We start from the raw sequence: 17343 nt of genomic DNA, 5'->3' as shown, positions 1-17343 counted from the left end.
ATACTTGGTTAAATTTTTATAATCTCTTAACTTCTCGCTCTCTTTCATTTATCTCTTATAATCTCATAAATTTCCTTTTTAAATGTGAGAGTTCTTTTAATCTTTGAATACAATTCATATAATAATTAAACTGGGATAATTCCCCTTACTTTACTTCTCTCTAAACTTAATAATATAATATTAATTAATTCTCAAGCGTATAATAAGCATATTCATATTTGAATAACTTTTAATAATTAATATTTCTTTTATTATTTTGAGTCAAATTCATGACTGTGGAATTCCTAATGAATTCCACTTGTATTTATACATTTTAAGAAAATTATTTCTAATATCTACTATCTTTTTTCTAATAAAAATTTTAAGAAAATAAAAGAAAATAGAAATACATTATCATATGACTATCTCGTGACTAAACTAAACTATAAATATTATTTATTGTTACCCATCGGTTAATCATTTATGTGTTGGATAATTATTTATCCAGATAGGACCCCGCTTACTTCTAATATAGGTGTCCAAAAATCTGTGGTAAAATTTATAGTAAAATTAAATTTTAGGTCTCTTAATAGTTAAGGGTAAAATTATATATATAACAAATAAAGGTCTCTGGGTATGTAAGGTAAAGTTAAAATAGGTTTCCGGTTTATAAGGTAAAATTAATTAATAATTTGTATAGGTCCTTAATTTTATAAATAAATACAACACGAAAATTTACCCCTTAATTGTAATAAATAACATGTCGTGACGGTGTAATGAAATTATAAAAAGAATTAGACGTGACGGTGTAACGAAATTATAAAAAGAAGACGTGACGGTGAAATGAAATTATAAAAAGGATTAGACGTGACGGTGTAATGAAATTACAATAAGAATTAGATGTGATAGTGTAATGAAATTACAATAAGATTTAGACGTGACAGTGTAACAAATTTTAGACGTGACGGTGTAACAAATTTAAATATTAAAAATATAAACAAATTTGTATAAAATAGAATTATTTTAGACGTGATAGCCAAAATTTATATAAAGAACTTTAGAACAAAAGGGTGGTGGTGGGGTAAGGGAAGAGAAAATTATAAGTCCATAAATTTTTTTAAAAATTTTGTAATTTCTCAGTATTATTTTTATATTAAATAACTAATTTTACTTCATTTTAGCATAGAAAATTTTTTAATAATTTTTTAATTAATTAATAAAATTTATTAACCCTTATCTCAGTCAATATTAAACCTAGAAAGATGATTTTACTACCATTAGAATTGTCTTAATGAGATGATTCTAATGGTATAAAATTTATTAAAATCGGATTACTGGATTTTTAATAATTTGCAAATTTATATTTTGTATTTTTTTATATTAAAATTTATTTATAGTAATAAAAATAATAAAATTTTGTATTAATTAATAAATGTTTAAAAAAATTTTAAACTATTGTAAAATACTTTATTTAATAATTAAATGTTTTTAAAGAAAATTTAAGTCTCTAAAAATTTAAGGTAAAATTCAATATAATTTTAAAAGGTTACACTATATATAAGGTAAAATTATGAGACAGAAAGGGTTGGTAAAATTACTAGTAAATCTGAAATTTTGTGAAGAGACCTTTATTAGAAGTAAGCGGGTCCTATCCAGATTATATTTTCAGTTAACTAATTATCACTATCTACTAACATTAATTTCTGTATAATCCATTTCATATCTTTGGTTATAGCATATGCACCATATCGATCTTGGACTCTTCAAATACCAATTGGAATTTACACAAGATATTTTGAAGGCAGTCAGAGGAACAGAACTACAAAAAAATTTGATAATCGATTTCATCAGATTCCTCGCTTCCTGGATTTTAAACTTTTACATAAATTAGGACATTTAAACATACTTACTGCGTCAGACTATCGTAACATAATAAAAATTGCCCTTTTTGCCTTAGATGAAATTTTTGAAAGGAACGAAATAACCTGTAAAGAACTTTGTGAACTTTACGTAAAGTTTAGTAAGATGTACATAATAAGCAGGAAAGAAATGTACACTGAAGAAGATCTGAAAATTTTTGAAGTAAATCAAAGTTCATAAAGTCACGTTGGAAATCATCAACACACTAAAGATTATCAATTATAGTCAGCAATTATTGATTGGTGCATTGATTTCAAAAAGATCTTCTCTCCATTGTTCACTACTAACTGCAATTTTCTGAAGTTACACAGTTGGCAGTATCACGCAGGTAGGACGCTAGTAAACATACAGTATATGATTTTATCCTAATTTATTTTGATTGTTTTCAGTGCCTGCTATTAGAAAATATGGTGCATTGAATAGGTTGTCAACGGAAACGTATAAAACCCCCCACAAATCATATGTCAAAATCCCATATCGGTTATCAAACAAAAAAGATGTAATGAGACAATTGGTAAACGCTGTTAGTTGAATTTGACATGACTGAAATCAATTTCTTTCAAATATACATACATTTAATTATAAATTCTAATATTTTTTATAGGTAAAACACAAAAAATTGGCATCTTCTGCTAAAAAAGTTATTCGATAATATCGACCAAAAAATAAAATCGTTGAAAAAATCTGAAAATCCATCACATTCAAACTTCATTGAAGGGTCATCACAATTAATTTCAACTTTAGATACCTTTCTGGACACATCTTCACAGGAGTCTGAAAGTGACGAATTTTACATTAAAATTTATAATTCAGTACACCTGGAAGATAGACATATTTTAAAAACGACAGGAGAATTCCAAGGTAAAGAATAGTTCGGTAATATTGCGGAAAATCAAGAGCAATACAATTTGGATGAGGGAGCTTGGTATGGAAAAGTAAGTGAATGATTAAGATTGATAAAGTGCAATTTGTTGCTTGTATGTCATTAATCAATTTTCTTTATAAGGTGTTCAGTTGTTATTATTTAAATTCTTCTGAGGGTTTTTCAAAGAGCCATATGAACTTGCTTTAGTTCGTTGGTTTGATATTATTACGGAAGAATCTGAACTGTGCGGGTGTCCGCAGTTGTATTACACCAAAGAATACAACACAATACCAATTAGTTCAATTAACCAAGAAGTTCATATAGTTCCAAGATTTGGCAAAGTAAATCATTATTTGTTAAATAAATACATGTTTTAAAAATTACTGAAAAACTTTAACGAAAGTAAAATCAGAAAGTTTAAAAAATAAAATTTGTAAATTTGTTGAAAAACTTTAACGAAAGTATTAAAAAAAACTATTAAAAAACTTTAGCGAAAATAAATTATCAACGGAAATAATCGAAAAGCTTAATTAAGCTTAATTACTAATTGAAATCGAAAAGTTTAATTAGTTAGTTACTCAAAGTTTAAACGCAATTATAAACCGTTAAAGAATTTCGCAAAGTTTCACAAAAAAAAGGACAAAAAGCGAAGATCTGCTATTTCGCAGAACTTTGCAAAACTGGCATGTTTTAAATTTTCTGTTAAATGAAATTCTGCAAAATTGCAGAATTTTGCTGATTTTATAGATAAAAATATTCAATTATCTGTGAAGTTGCAAAGTTTGCAGAACTTCGTAGAAATACACAAAAAATGATAAAAAAAAGCAGAGATCTGCTAATTTCGCAGATCTCCACAGTTCTGCATCTCAAAAAATTTTCCGATGTAACTATGATCAAAGCTAGGGATTATTTATACTGGGACCGCCTAGTGTCAGACTAATATGATCACTAATAAAATAAAGGCTTATTTATACTGGGTCCTCCCAGTATGCTCTTATTTATACTGGGGTTCTCCCAGTTTTATATACAAAATTAAACTTTTAATAACTTTTAATCTTTTTCTTATATTAACTTTCAAAGATTTTTATTCAAATTTATTTCATATTATTTTATTTTTTATTTATTATTTTATAATACATTAATATTCTCTTATTATAATTGGCTAGCCACAGATTTTTAAGCGATCAACATACTAAAATTTCTGTTAACATAACGCCTATAGTGACACAACTATTTTCATATATGGGGATAAGCACAGCAAAACAAGGGGATAGCCTCAAAAAAAAATTTCTTAAGTTTATATGATAATTATGCTCCAATTTATCCAAAAATTACAGTTGTAATAAAGTCTCAAAAAAAATTTTTTAAATCCTATCCCCTTGTTTTGCTGTGCGTGTCCCCATATATAAAAATTTTTAATTTTTTTAAATCTATGATTTTGTCAAAATGACAAGATCTTTACTGTGCCTCAACTTGTGACTTTTTACTGCGTCTTAATCACGTGACTTATATTTTCTTAATTTTATTTTCTCTTTTCTTTTACTGCGCCTCACGTGTCTTATACTACTCATGTGACTTATATAACATTTCATTTTCTACTATGTTTTAATTACGTGATTTTTACTATGCCTTAACACATGATTTGCCACAGTATAATTCTTATTTTATTTATTCATTTCTGTAATTGAACTCATGTTCTCTCTTTCTGATTTAATATTTTTATTATCTTTTTATTACGTTTTATACTGTTTATGCAATATGCTTATGCAATTTTCTTTTTATTCTATATTACATTATTATTACATTATTTTATTTCATATAATTCATTATTATCTTTTATAATATTTCACATCATTTTATAATTTTTTTATTGTAATAAAATTATTTCTCATATATCAAATAATAATATTTCTTATATTTACTAATATTATTAAATTTTCTTTTTCATTTAGTAACCTATACCGGGCTTGCCTTTACCCTCTTCATAGAAGTATAGTAGTTTACGGGTTTGTTACTAATAATTTTCTTTTCTCATAATATTTTAATTTTTTTTTTTAATCATTTATTAACTTTTTTATAATATGTAAAATTCTTTCTCATTATAAATTTTATTTTCATTATTATCTTGAATATCTCATTAGTCTTTCTGATATATACTTTTTCAATATATTACATATTTTCATTTAATTTCATTTTTCAATAATATTTTAATATTTCTTATATATTTTCTTTTACTATATCCTTTTTCATATATAGTAACATTTTTCTCAATTTCTTCTTATAATTTCATAAACTTTCTTTTTTATTTTTTTATTCAGATTTTGTATGAAGACAACAATCTTTTAACTTCTCGGAACATGCACCATAATGTGACACGCCACCTATAGGATAATAATTAATTATCATATATTGCTACCGACGTGTTGAGTTCGAATAATATCTCTGCTTGATTTATAATAAAAAAAATAAAATTAATTACAAAACATTATTTCTTATCCAAATTTTAATTTGCGATAGTTTCTCCAAATTTAATAATTATTTTTTTAATAATAGTTTATTTTTCCAATTACGCACTTTCGCTCATAAGAAAAGGCTAAAGAATGTGTTGAGATTAGAATAACGAATTAAAATTTTAATTTTTTTTTAAAAAGTCGAACTGCAGAATTTCTAACGAAATCCACCACTTGTATTTATACATTTTAAGAAAAATATTTCTACTATCTATTATCTTTTTCTAATAAAAATTTAAGAAAAATAAAAGATATATTATCTTATAACTATCTCGTAACTAAACTAAACTATAAATATTTATCCGTTGGCTAATTATTTATCCATATTCTATTTTATTATATTCTCAGTTATTACAATGTAGACCCAATCGCATAATCAGATGATTCAGGATCTTCAGATATATCATCATCAAAATCATATTCATCCAATTCATCTATAACAGTTGAAATTCGAGTACATTGTCACAAATCATTAGCTGTAATTTTCTTTTCATGAAAAGCCATCTCTTTTTTAATATTTATTATCCAAAATAAATGCATCATTGACATTGATTCAATTCAATTAATATTTAAACAGGTACGACGATTACCATAAAACCATTTAAGAACTGAAAAATTCCTTTTGCATCCTACCTCACTAGATGTAATAGAAAATAACTTTATTGCAAGAGAAACTAAAGGCATTTCCTCTGACTTTTCATATGTTAACTACCAAGCAAATGGTATTTCAGGTTTTGAATCATAATCTAAATTAAATGGATGATTATTTTGTTTAAATTGTCTCAATTAAGTTAATAAATGATGAGACATATTTTCTCCATATTCATGTGCTTGCCAGTATTTAGCTGCAGCATGACATGCAACTTGAAAACTTTATCATTTAATCCATATCCTAAAATTATTTAAAATTAATTAGTAACTGAATTTATAATAAATTAAATTAGGATAAATTAAATTAATCATACCATGATATTCTGGATGTAAATAATATGAAAGTAAATATGCTTCATGATCAAATTCTTGATAACGGTGATTGTAGCTAGATACCTATAATTAAAGCTGCCGCCTGAAATTAGGGAATTTTACCATTTGCTGAAACCGAAATGGTAAAATTAATTTAGGAAAAATACTTAATTCTGAAATGCCAAAACTATTCTGAAATTCTGATTGGCTGTTATTAAATCACGTGACCAAAATTAAAATTTTTACCAAATTATAACTGTATTTTAATACCATAATTCTGGCTCGTAGCGATCTTCCTGACACGCGTCTTTTGATTTAAGCCTTCATGTTCACTTTGTGTAATGTATATACTATATAAGGAAATTATGCATCTTTATGCACTAATGTTACACAAGTGAACATAGGCTTAAAATGAAGCTTCATACGTTGTCGAAAGATCGCTACAACTACCCTAAGAACACCACCAAAAAATCTCTGGTAACGTGACTTTTAGCCCACATTACGGCGTTATGCACTAACACGTGAAAATAAACAGTGACGAATAAGGGTGTGACAAATATGTTTTTACTTACTCGAATAAACCTAAGTCCTCGTATAAATATAAAAAGTAAAACGCTAGTAGGGGTGACGGTTGCGATGAATAAAATGAAGTCACGTTACCAAAGGATTTTTGGTGGTGTTCTTGGAGTAGTTGATCGCTACGGAGCCAGAATTATGGAATTAGAATACAGATAAAATTTTAGCAAATTTATAAAGTCATGTGATTTTATAATAGACCAATCAGAAGTTTTGAACAATTTCAGGAGTTTCGGAAAGATTTCGGGATTTCGGAAGAATTTCAGGATTTCGGAATTAGTTTCGGAAATAAAATTCTGGCCGAAATTATTTCGGAATTAGGAAATAATTTTGGGCGGCAGCTTTACCTATAATAGCTAGTTTTAAAGTATTACTTGAAGGAAGGCAATTAATAGTGGCAGCTAATTTTAGCATTTGAATATAGCCATCTGCTAAGGCTGTTCTTGCTTCTAGTTTTAATATACAATCCTTAATTGGGTTTATAATATGAGAAATAGTTTGACTCATAAAAAAGAATTCATCATTTTTTAACAGATTTTTAACTTGAGTATTTGATATAATTTCTGGCTTTTTCCGCATAATCTATATAAATAGAAAACAGTTAATATAATATTTAAAAATTATTTATAAATAAATAAAATAAGTACCCAATCAAAAACTGGTCGTGCACGTAAAATAGAGTCAACCGAACCAAATAAAAATCCCCATCATGTTTTTATATAAGTATGTAACCCGTCTCCACTGATTTTCATATTTCTTAGCCCTTCCTCTAATTTCTTATTGGCTGCATGTAATCTATTAAAAAATTCAATCACCTTATTTAATTCACTAATGAATGCGCCCACACTTAAAATTTTAGTAAAATTAGATGCAATTAAATTAATTGCATGTGCAATACATCTCATATCTATTATATGTGGATAAGTATGTTCAATTATCTCCCTGGCTTGATGACAATTACTTCCTGAATCAGTTACAAAAGCAGCAAATGTTTCTAAACCAACTTTTTCAATTATAGAAGATACTTGATCAGCTAAAAAATCTCCAGTAGTAGAATTTTGTGAGAAATCCTTTAATTTTAAAAGAAATTCATGCTGATCTGGAGTTGTTATGATAAAATTATAAATTGAATTATATAGGTTGGACTTATCCATCCATCTATTGCTAAGTAAAATTACAAAAAAATAAGTTTGAAAGTATATAACATTATTAACAAAATATCAATTAAAAAGTAAATAAATAAAAATAAAAATAAATATTTTTAAATAATAAATATAAATAATTACTTACACAAAGTTAGATTTTCAGTTTGTTCAAAAATTCGGTTGATCTTTGTTTTGATCTTAACAGCTTCTTCATTTAGAATACGACCTGATAATGTTATTCAGGATGGAGGAATATAACCTGAATTTAATCTCATAAAAAGATCAATAACAAATGGATTTTTGATTACAGAGAATGGTATTCCAGCTGCAACTTATGCTTTCAGTACAGCCTGATCTAAAGAATTCTGTTCAGCAAAAGGAAGTGGCTCATCACTTTTAAAATGGTTTGTTATATTTATTTGTATGGAATCCATTTTTTTCCTCTTAGTTGTTGGAGTTCGTTGATAATTATTTTGTTTATCAATAATCTTCGTAATCTAATATTCTCTGATATTCTCTGGATACTTTGCGCATTCATATTCCAAATGAATTTCTAATTTAGTTGGTTCTCTCTTTGACCATTCTCTAGAACAATAGTAACACCTCGCCCTATAATATCCTGCTGATTCTAGTCTTCCACTTTAAAAATAATCCCATATCTCTGTTCTTAGTCACCCTCCTTGTGCTTTACAATTATTAGGCTTTACCTGTGATGCTTGTGGTCTGAAAAGATGTCTTTGATTTTCAAATGATGTGTCTGAATAACTATCATTTGTATTTTTATATGAATCATGTGAAAGTTCCGTGTCATTGATAAAATATTGTCCTGCGTTTCGTGAAGTACTTGCAGGTGTTTGCTTTTGTTGAAAATTCTGAACGGTAAAATTTTTAAAAGCAAGTGGACATTTTAAAAAAAAATTCTGGTTGTAATTAATGAAAAATTATTAAACTGATAACACAAAAAAATTGATAATATTGAAATAGGATAAAAAAATGTATCAAGTGCAGTTTAATATAACGCACTATTATGTCGAAAAGGAATTTTAAAAATAGAATTACTTTAAACTGAAGGTTCAATCAAAATTTTGGGTTAATCATTAATCTAATATCACGTGATGATCAACCAATTATCTATAAATATATTACAGAATTATGGATTTAGTAATAGGCGTAATAGTTTCGCCTATACATATAGCTGAAACCTCTATGAAGTTGAATAGGGTTTCAGACTTTCAGTAATTAATTATAATAAATTATTAAAAACTATCCAGAAATCCATCCGAAACTCCAAAGACTTTATATTATAGTTTCGGCTGGATGTAGAGATTAATTTTTATCATTTTTTAACTTAATTTTAATTTAAAGACGTGGCCAAAAATCACGTGAAAAGGTTTCAGCTACAAGCAAATATAGTTTCGCCATTTCGCCATTTCAATTATCGTCCATAATTTTGATATACAATTATTTAAACATTCGCCCATAATTTAGGAATTAATTTTGGGCGAATATGAAATTGTAAATGGGCGAAATGTTTAGTCTTGATGTAGGACCACGGTCTTTCAGTACACATACAATAAGACTGACGGTCTTTTTAAGGACTGCAGTCTTTTTAAGACCAATCAGTCTTTTTTCTTTTTTCTTTTTTCTGCAAATAAAAAATTTTCTATTATTTTACTTGGAACAGTCTTCCTTTATAAATGAACACTAATTGTATAAATTTATAGGAACCATTCCAGACGTATATTATAAGCAAATAACATGTATAAAGATGGACTTACTATACTTTATTAACGTTAATTTTCTTTTTTTCCTTGGGGACAGGGAGACAGTCTTTTCTACAAGTTTCAATATGCATGTAATAACTTTCATATAAAGACCGAAACCAGGTCAGTCTCATTATGCACTAACACGTGAAAATAAACAGTGACAAATAAGGGTGTGACGAATACGTTTTTACTTAACTAAGTCCCTCAGATACTTATGAAAAATGGAAACAAGGAAGGGTGTGACGGATGTGACAAAAAACAGTCACGTGCTTTTATATTGTGACATTTTTGTAGGGTATGCGGAAATCCCCTGTGCGATGTTAAGATTTTTTCTTTCTTTCACCTGAACTTATTAAAGCGTTGACAAAGAAATTATCGAGGTTCTTGGTCGAGACATTACACAATTAATGTATGAATAGTATAAATGAAATATATATTTTTGGTTATTATTGTGCATTTACAAGAAAACGATTTCAGAGCTTACAAACTCTTCCAGGACTTCCGAGAAATTGGTTAGTGGCTGAAAGCACAAGATAAATTTTAGCAGGCTTTTACTAAGGTTGATGTTGGTTTACTTTCCAATACTGCATATCTTATATTTAATATAACTGATGTCCGTTTCTGTTTTAATGAAACTGGATTAGAGTTAATGATAGAATAATTTATACAGGTAATGAAAAACATGTGTTGTCACGGGCATTAGTATAGAAACGCCATCTCACTTTGTAAAACAAACCCATGTATCACCGAATCATTTTTCTATATCAATAAAGTCAAAATTTAACAATAATTCTGGTTGTGACATTTTATTCTGCATTCCCACATTTTATGTTCGAAGAATATGTTATATAACTGACCGAATTTTTTTTTTTGTTGTTCTGCTTGTCTTGTGAAGTTTATGATTGAGAAAGGCGATTATTCCATCTTGTATAAAAAGAAAAATAATATCAATCATGCATCCGTTGATTCGTTGAAAGAACTGAATCCCAAGCTCTTAGCTGAAATTGCTGAACTTAGGGAGCAAAATGCAAAGCTAAGAGCCAAACTTAAGAGCATAACCAAGAAAAAGAGCAGATACTGCTGCTGAGAATTCTGAGCTCAAGATTGAGGCATGATATTGATGAAATTAAACAAAAAACCTAGTGCGAAGAGGCAAAAGGGTTATCAGGCAGAGGGAGCGAAAGAAAAACTTCAGCGTGAGATAACGCATTTGTAACAAAGGTCCAGGAGGCATCTCCAATTTTCCAAAATGCCACTTCTATTACTTGCTAGCCAAGACACGAATTTTACCTCGCATGAACAGGGAGACAATTCATGATTCGAGAAATATCTATTTAATGATATATCCAGGATCGGATCGTGACTTCACATTTGACTGATCTCAGTTCAGAAAAAGTCAGATGTCTTGCAAAATATAGTCAACTTACAGCATATGAAAAAGCATGTAATGCGGAAGAAGAATAGATAAAGGCCAATCAAGTGAAGATTTTATGCTGGTGTAATTTTATTATAGCATTTGATAAAAGCATTAATGAATCATGAGTAAAGATAAGGTAGGCACGAAAAGCCAAAGGTCTATTTATGATTTTATTATTGCGCAGAATTTTACAAGTTATTTGAAGAATCATACAGTGAGAACTCCATTTCAAAGTTTACTAAAGAAATCCAAAGGATTATAGATAGTTCACTGAAACCTAACCTGGATTTACAGATAACCAGGACAATTCTATCATCATCTTCTGGTCATAAGTTAACTCATATTTAACGTAAAAATTTTTAATAATTGCAATCTTTCTAATCTTTTTGAAAAGTTTTCAATAATTATATATTGCATTTGGCTATAAATCTGGCCGAAATTTTATATAAAATTTCAAATTTAAATTTCAATTCAAGGATTTATTGATATTCTATAGCACAAATTTATATCTATGATTTATGTTCTTTTCCCTGATCTGAATTCTGAATATATAGTTCTACTTCAAGTTCCTCAAAGTGTTTCTAATAATATAAATATTGATTAATTTATTTAACCAATAAATATTACGAAATCGACAATTTATACCTAAAGTGTAATTAAGATGATTTGTCCTGTTTTTTTAAGGGAAAGCGAAAGGGTAGTCGTGGTATAAAATTCGATGCAATGAGGGAGTGCGTGGTGATAAATGGATTAGAAATTTCCTCACCGGGCGGTTCTGCAGTTTGCGCGACCGAACATTATCGACAAAATCTTTTCTAAGTTTTGAATTCGGTTTGATAAGTGTTGAATTCGTACGTGATGTCCGGACGGTTAGACATTTTGAAATCCAACCCGTTCTTTGGTAGGTTTGGGTAGGTTGAAGATTTTGGTTTTGTTGCTCAGGTTTTCCAGTAAGTTTAGGAATTCAGAGATTTTGTTGCATCTATTTTTTGGTAGACTCATGATCCTGAGCTTCTTCGTTAAGCACGTCCCAAATCTGATAAAGTAAAAAAGTGGTCGAATTACATAATGTGCATAATGTATAACATAAGGTCAAAAGGTCAAAAGTGGAAATACCATGAAAAAACCTACCTCAATGAGGTAATTAACTTTATTTCTCTTTAAATTTAATGGAACCTTTTGGATCATCAAATTGTTTTCCTTTCATACCATTAAAAAAACAAATAGCATCTTTATGTGTATCAAAAGTGAATGTACGCGTAACTAATATTCATCAAATTTATTTATTAATAATTGATTAGATTTATCAAAATTGAATTTTTTTATTAAATATAATAACCTTTTTTTGCATGCGCAAACGGAAATGAGGAAATAGTTTTAATCCGGTCTTATATCTCGATAAAGTTAAGAGTCTGGATGGCCGGCCTTGTCACAGCAAGAGTATCTGTAGAAAACAAAAGAATGCTTCTAAAGAAGCGAAGGGACAAAGGAAGCGAAAGGAGAGTAGCTTTCACGGAAGAGCTTCCACAAAGGGAAGCAAAGAGAGAGTAACTTCAACTTTTGAATGGAACTGATTTATACTTTTGCATGAGACGCAAACTTTACATACACTTTTCATTGATTATAATAAATACTTGTGCATCGGACACAGACTTTTCTATATACAGTACTTTGATAAACAACAATCAAAAGTTTGGACATTATTCTTTTTGGACATTGTTCTTTTTTATTCTTCAGCTTTTTCTCCACGTCTACCCTATCCTTTAATATCCCAATGACTTATACTCATTTTTGCGTAATTTGGCTTCGTTTTCTTCTTTAACAATGGACTTAGTAAGATTGATATAGTATTTGGTTCACTTGTACATGAAATACCTTCCTAGGTATAAAGGAGAAAGTACCACTCCGTGGTTGTGATAATGATTCCATAAAAATAGTCATATTCCTTCCAATAACGTCATCAGCCTTTCGTTTCCTCTATTGGTTTGGTAAGTACTTTCGCATTGTATGACATTCTACAGGGTGGAAATAAAAGCTCGTTATTAAGAGCTCAAGCCGAGATAAACTACACCTATACCGTGAGCGAAGCCAACCGATCTGATGCTGTTTCCCCTCTGTAATAGATCGAAAAAAGTTCAGGAATCTTCAACCTCTCGCACAGATTCTCTGTGAGTCCTTAATTTCCGAAAATTGAGTGATATCAGAAGTCAACCCCGGATAAGCCTTCTAATACGAAAGTGCCATCTCCCTTAACCCATTTCTAAGATTTTTTCGCAGTGGACGCATCCGTAACTTCATTAACTCGCCTCTTACTGCTGGTATTGGGTTGGACTTGAACTTCTGTATCATCCTCATCCACATCCTTATTAATATCCATTTCTTGATCCGTTACAGTACCTCCAACGTTTTCTCTTCCTGCGAAGAAGATTCTTCCGGAATTGTTTCCAAAGCATCAGTTGGCATATAGGGTACGACTTTCGTAGATTATTGATGCAATCACAATACGCTTGCAGGGCGCAATCTCTCTCAGTACACTGAATTGTTCTGAGTTCGACATTTTGAATTTACCTGCTTTCTGTCTCGAAAAAATTAACTTGTTTTTATAGCACTTGTGAATTCCGCAAGAGAAAGCGATTCACTGGGTCAAAATTTTATACGCACTGCATTTCGTCATTTCACTATTGCCTCTTATAAATCGCGGCGATTAGTATACACATTCCTCAAAACTCAATTTTCGTCAAGTCACAAATCTTTCTTCCTCAAAAAAATTAAATGTGGAGTATCTCAGTCAGAAAGGTGGTACATGTCATTACGTCGCACAGCATGATTTCAGGTGACATGATCACTCCTCTACCGTTATACTTGCAATAAATAATATTTTATATTCCTACGAAGAACAAAAAATTTAGCGTTCATGACTTCGTGGCTCATACAATTTCCCTATACAATGCATACAGATAATAAGCTTTTTACTAATTCGTTTTGCAACTGCTTCTCTCCCAGCTTCATGACCCTTTCTCTAAGCTCAACTCAAGCTTGGTGGTATATTGCCTCAATAATTCAAGCTTAGATGATATGATTTATAAAGATTTTTTATACACGAAGAGAATTATTCAATATTAGGAGATAAATGTAAAGATTTTGCTTTTATTAATTTTATTAATACAGAGATAACAATAAATGCAAATTGCTTTTTTCTATGCTAATTATACATGATTATTATTTTGAAATTGTTGCTTTTTTACTGCTAGCTTCACCCTTTTATTTAATAACCCAACAATAACTCTCCATCACCCGCTTCACTACCGCAGAATAAATCCAAATTCTCGAAATGCGTTCTTTACAGCTTAATTTTCAAAACGTATTGAAAAATACGTTTATCAATCCATTTTGGTATTCTCTGAGCATCATCATCATCGGAGTTAACAAATTTCTGCAATTTATAAACTTCATATAAATGTTCTGGTACGACAAAATAAAAATAAACTAAATGTTGTGCTGAGTCGCCACCAAATTTTTTATAAAGAAGTTTTAAACCGCTCGTCTTAATTGGATGATTTTCTGCCAGGGTCATCTGAAAGACCTTATTAGGAGCAATTATTGAATCTATTGACGGAAAATTCTTTTCCGTTGGTTGATAATACATCTTATTCTCAATTACATCAATGTTATTTTTAGAAAAATACAATTGTTCATCTTGTGTATGTAAATCGACTACTGCATCTGGATCAGAAGAAACTTCTCCAGAGTACTTATCTAAAGGACGAATATCAAATTTTCCTCCATTTCGAAGTATCCTATGAGCTAGATACTCAAATGAAGTACCCAAGAGTGTATTACCTGTGTCCGCTTTAGTTTTTTCAAGAAGTCTTTGTCTTATACGTGATTCAAGTTTTTGAGTAACCAATTTCATTACCTTATTAGACGCAAATTTTAAAACTGTCTCTGTATAAGCAATTTCACCATATTTATCCAGCTGAACTTGCGAAGCAGAAGAGCCACTTTTAACATTGACATCCCCGTCATTGGAATCACTATTGTCATTGTTGTCAACATCATCGTCATCATCGTCATCATTGCTAACGTCATCTTCAGCCGGAAGGTTCACATGGATATGAACAAGCATGTGACTAACGTTATCATCTCCTATGCTTTCACCAATATAATCAAAAATATCCATTTTGCTTCTTTTAATTGCACTATTAAGCTTGTCTTGATGAGTCTTATAATTGGCCCTTTCTAATACAAATCTGGGAATTCCTCCCCACTTTCTAAAACAGTCCCTAGCTTTTTTATTGCTTACTTTTTTTTCATAGAGTTCTTTCCTGCACCGAGCGATCTCTTCCCATTTCCATGTCGGCATATATCTTATTGTAACTACCCCCTCATACTTATCAAAGTTCTTATAGTGATTCTTTTTGGGCGAACAGATTAGAATTGTTTTGGCTTTAACATCTTTTGGTTCTTTGCCGTCTACAATATACCAAACGGCCGGTTTTCTCAGGTATACATCTATACCATCACTGTTGCTAACGTAAGCATTATTTCCTTCAAAGATGATCGGCTTGGTTTCATGATGGTTATCATATACAATAGTTACATCTTTTTGTGCAAGTAGATAAAGTAAATAATATCCGAAATAGGTTTTTCCAATACCCGGATTTCCGGTTATGCGCAGTTTGTCTATTGTATCATCAAAGACGATCTTTTGCAGATCATGATAACATTTACGGATTAATAAAATAGATACATATCCTTTTCCCAAAAAGTGGGTATTTTTGGATAATTTAAGAGTTTCATTTTCACAAGTTGCATTTTTTAGAGCTCGCCAAAATTTAATCAGATTTTTATCATTATCTAATTTTATACGTTTGCTATCAGGCTCTGTGTAAATAGAATAAATAAAAATGAGACACAAGGAACGAAATAAAAAGTTTGCATTGATTAAATTTATTACGACTCGCTTACCATCAACGGGTTTCCCTACGATAACATGAATGTGTTTTTTGGGCAGGTTTGACGATAAGAAGCAGGAAAGCAGGAAAGAAAAGCACAAGAATAAGTAAGTATTCGGTATTACTGGCGAATATGACAGAAGACGAGCACAAAAATAACGAAGTTAGATTATGTAAAACATACCAGCTAATAACTTCCTCAGATATTTAACCTTAAAGCTATCAGTGCCGTACTTGAGGCTTTCTTCAATATCAGGTATCTTGTTGGGATTGTTTGTGACATAAGCCATTAATTCAGCAAATTCATCCTCTGTGATTCCAGATTCCACGAGGAAGAGGCGGTTAAATTCTCGACGAACATTAGTTGAAGCAGAGGTAGAAGTCGATGTCGAAAACATACTATTTGTGATTTTTTGTGCAATAATTGGTTTCACAACTTGTACGAAAGAAAAAGAAAGGAAATTTTAGAACTGATTTGCACAGATTGATCTGACTCAATGACTAAATACAGATATCTGTCACACAAGATCACAAAAATCATGCCTTACAATACTTCATCATATGGGCTGATCATGCTCATCTCACTAAATAAGTTTATGTGATGTTGACGAGTTGTACCACCCAAGATCGTGAGTTGTACCACTGGTGTATTACCTAAAAATGTGTGATAAAAAAAACTCCTACCAAAAACGCATGAAAAAAAAGAAATCTAATAACCGCAAGTTCAGATCAGTTTTAGATCAGTTTCATTTTGAAATTAACAAAATCAAGAAATATTATAAAAAGTAGTCTTGTACAAATCTTTATAAATAGTTGCACTTAAAACAAAGTTTAGTCACATTTTATAAAAGAATTGCACTATGGTGAGTTAGCAATAGTATAATTATTGTTAGATTTTTACTAAATGTCTTATAATTTATATAAGTCGCCAGATCAGGTTTAGCAATTGCAATTCAGCATCAGTTCAAGTTGTAACATCAATAAAACCTGAATGACCTGTTGACCTGAAACTATGATTTTATATAATAAGTGAGTTATGGTATTATAATTCACTTTTTATATTGATTTTATATAATAAAAGTGAGTTGTGATATTGGAATTCACTATTTTATACTGATTTTATATAATAAAAGTGAGTTGCGATATTGGAATGCACTTTTTTATATCGATTTTATATATAAAAAGTGAATTGCAGTATCAGAATTCACTTTTTTATATCAATTTTATATATAAAAAGTGAATTGCAG

The 17343-nt window shown here is 29.6% G+C and overlaps 2 protein-coding genes across 2 annotated transcripts; both read right to left on the bottom strand.

Moving 5' to 3' along the window:
- Nucleotides 1–13101: 13101 nt before the first annotated feature.
- OCT59_022254 (uncharacterized protein) lies at nucleotides 13102–13815 on the bottom strand (the record flags this gene model as incomplete). The annotated part of the gene is made up of 5 exons (XM_066144696.1): nucleotides 13102–13156; nucleotides 13235–13316; nucleotides 13455–13570; nucleotides 13710–13716; nucleotides 13803–13815. 5 exons carry the CDS (start codon nucleotides 13813–13815, stop codon nucleotides 13102–13104), a joined length of 273 nt encoding a protein of 90 aa, XP_066006132.1.
- A 666-nt stretch (nucleotides 13816–14481) lies between these two features.
- On the bottom strand, nucleotides 14482–16494 carry OCT59_022253 (uncharacterized protein; the record flags this gene model as incomplete). Its single annotated transcript, XM_066144695.1, has 3 exons — nucleotides 14482–16025; nucleotides 16110–16124; nucleotides 16281–16494. 3 exons carry the CDS (start codon nucleotides 16492–16494, stop codon nucleotides 14482–14484), a joined length of 1773 nt encoding a protein of 590 aa, XP_066006131.1.
- Between the last annotated feature and the right edge of the window lie 849 nt (nucleotides 16495–17343).

The sequence above is a fragment of the Rhizophagus irregularis genome, chromosome 31 (assembly GCF_026210795.1).
Source record: "Rhizophagus irregularis chromosome 31, complete sequence".
Lineage (NCBI taxonomy): Eukaryota > Fungi > Glomeromycota > Glomeromycetes > Glomerales > Glomeraceae > Rhizophagus > Rhizophagus irregularis.
This window is presented reverse-complemented; position numbering and strand designations above follow the sequence as displayed.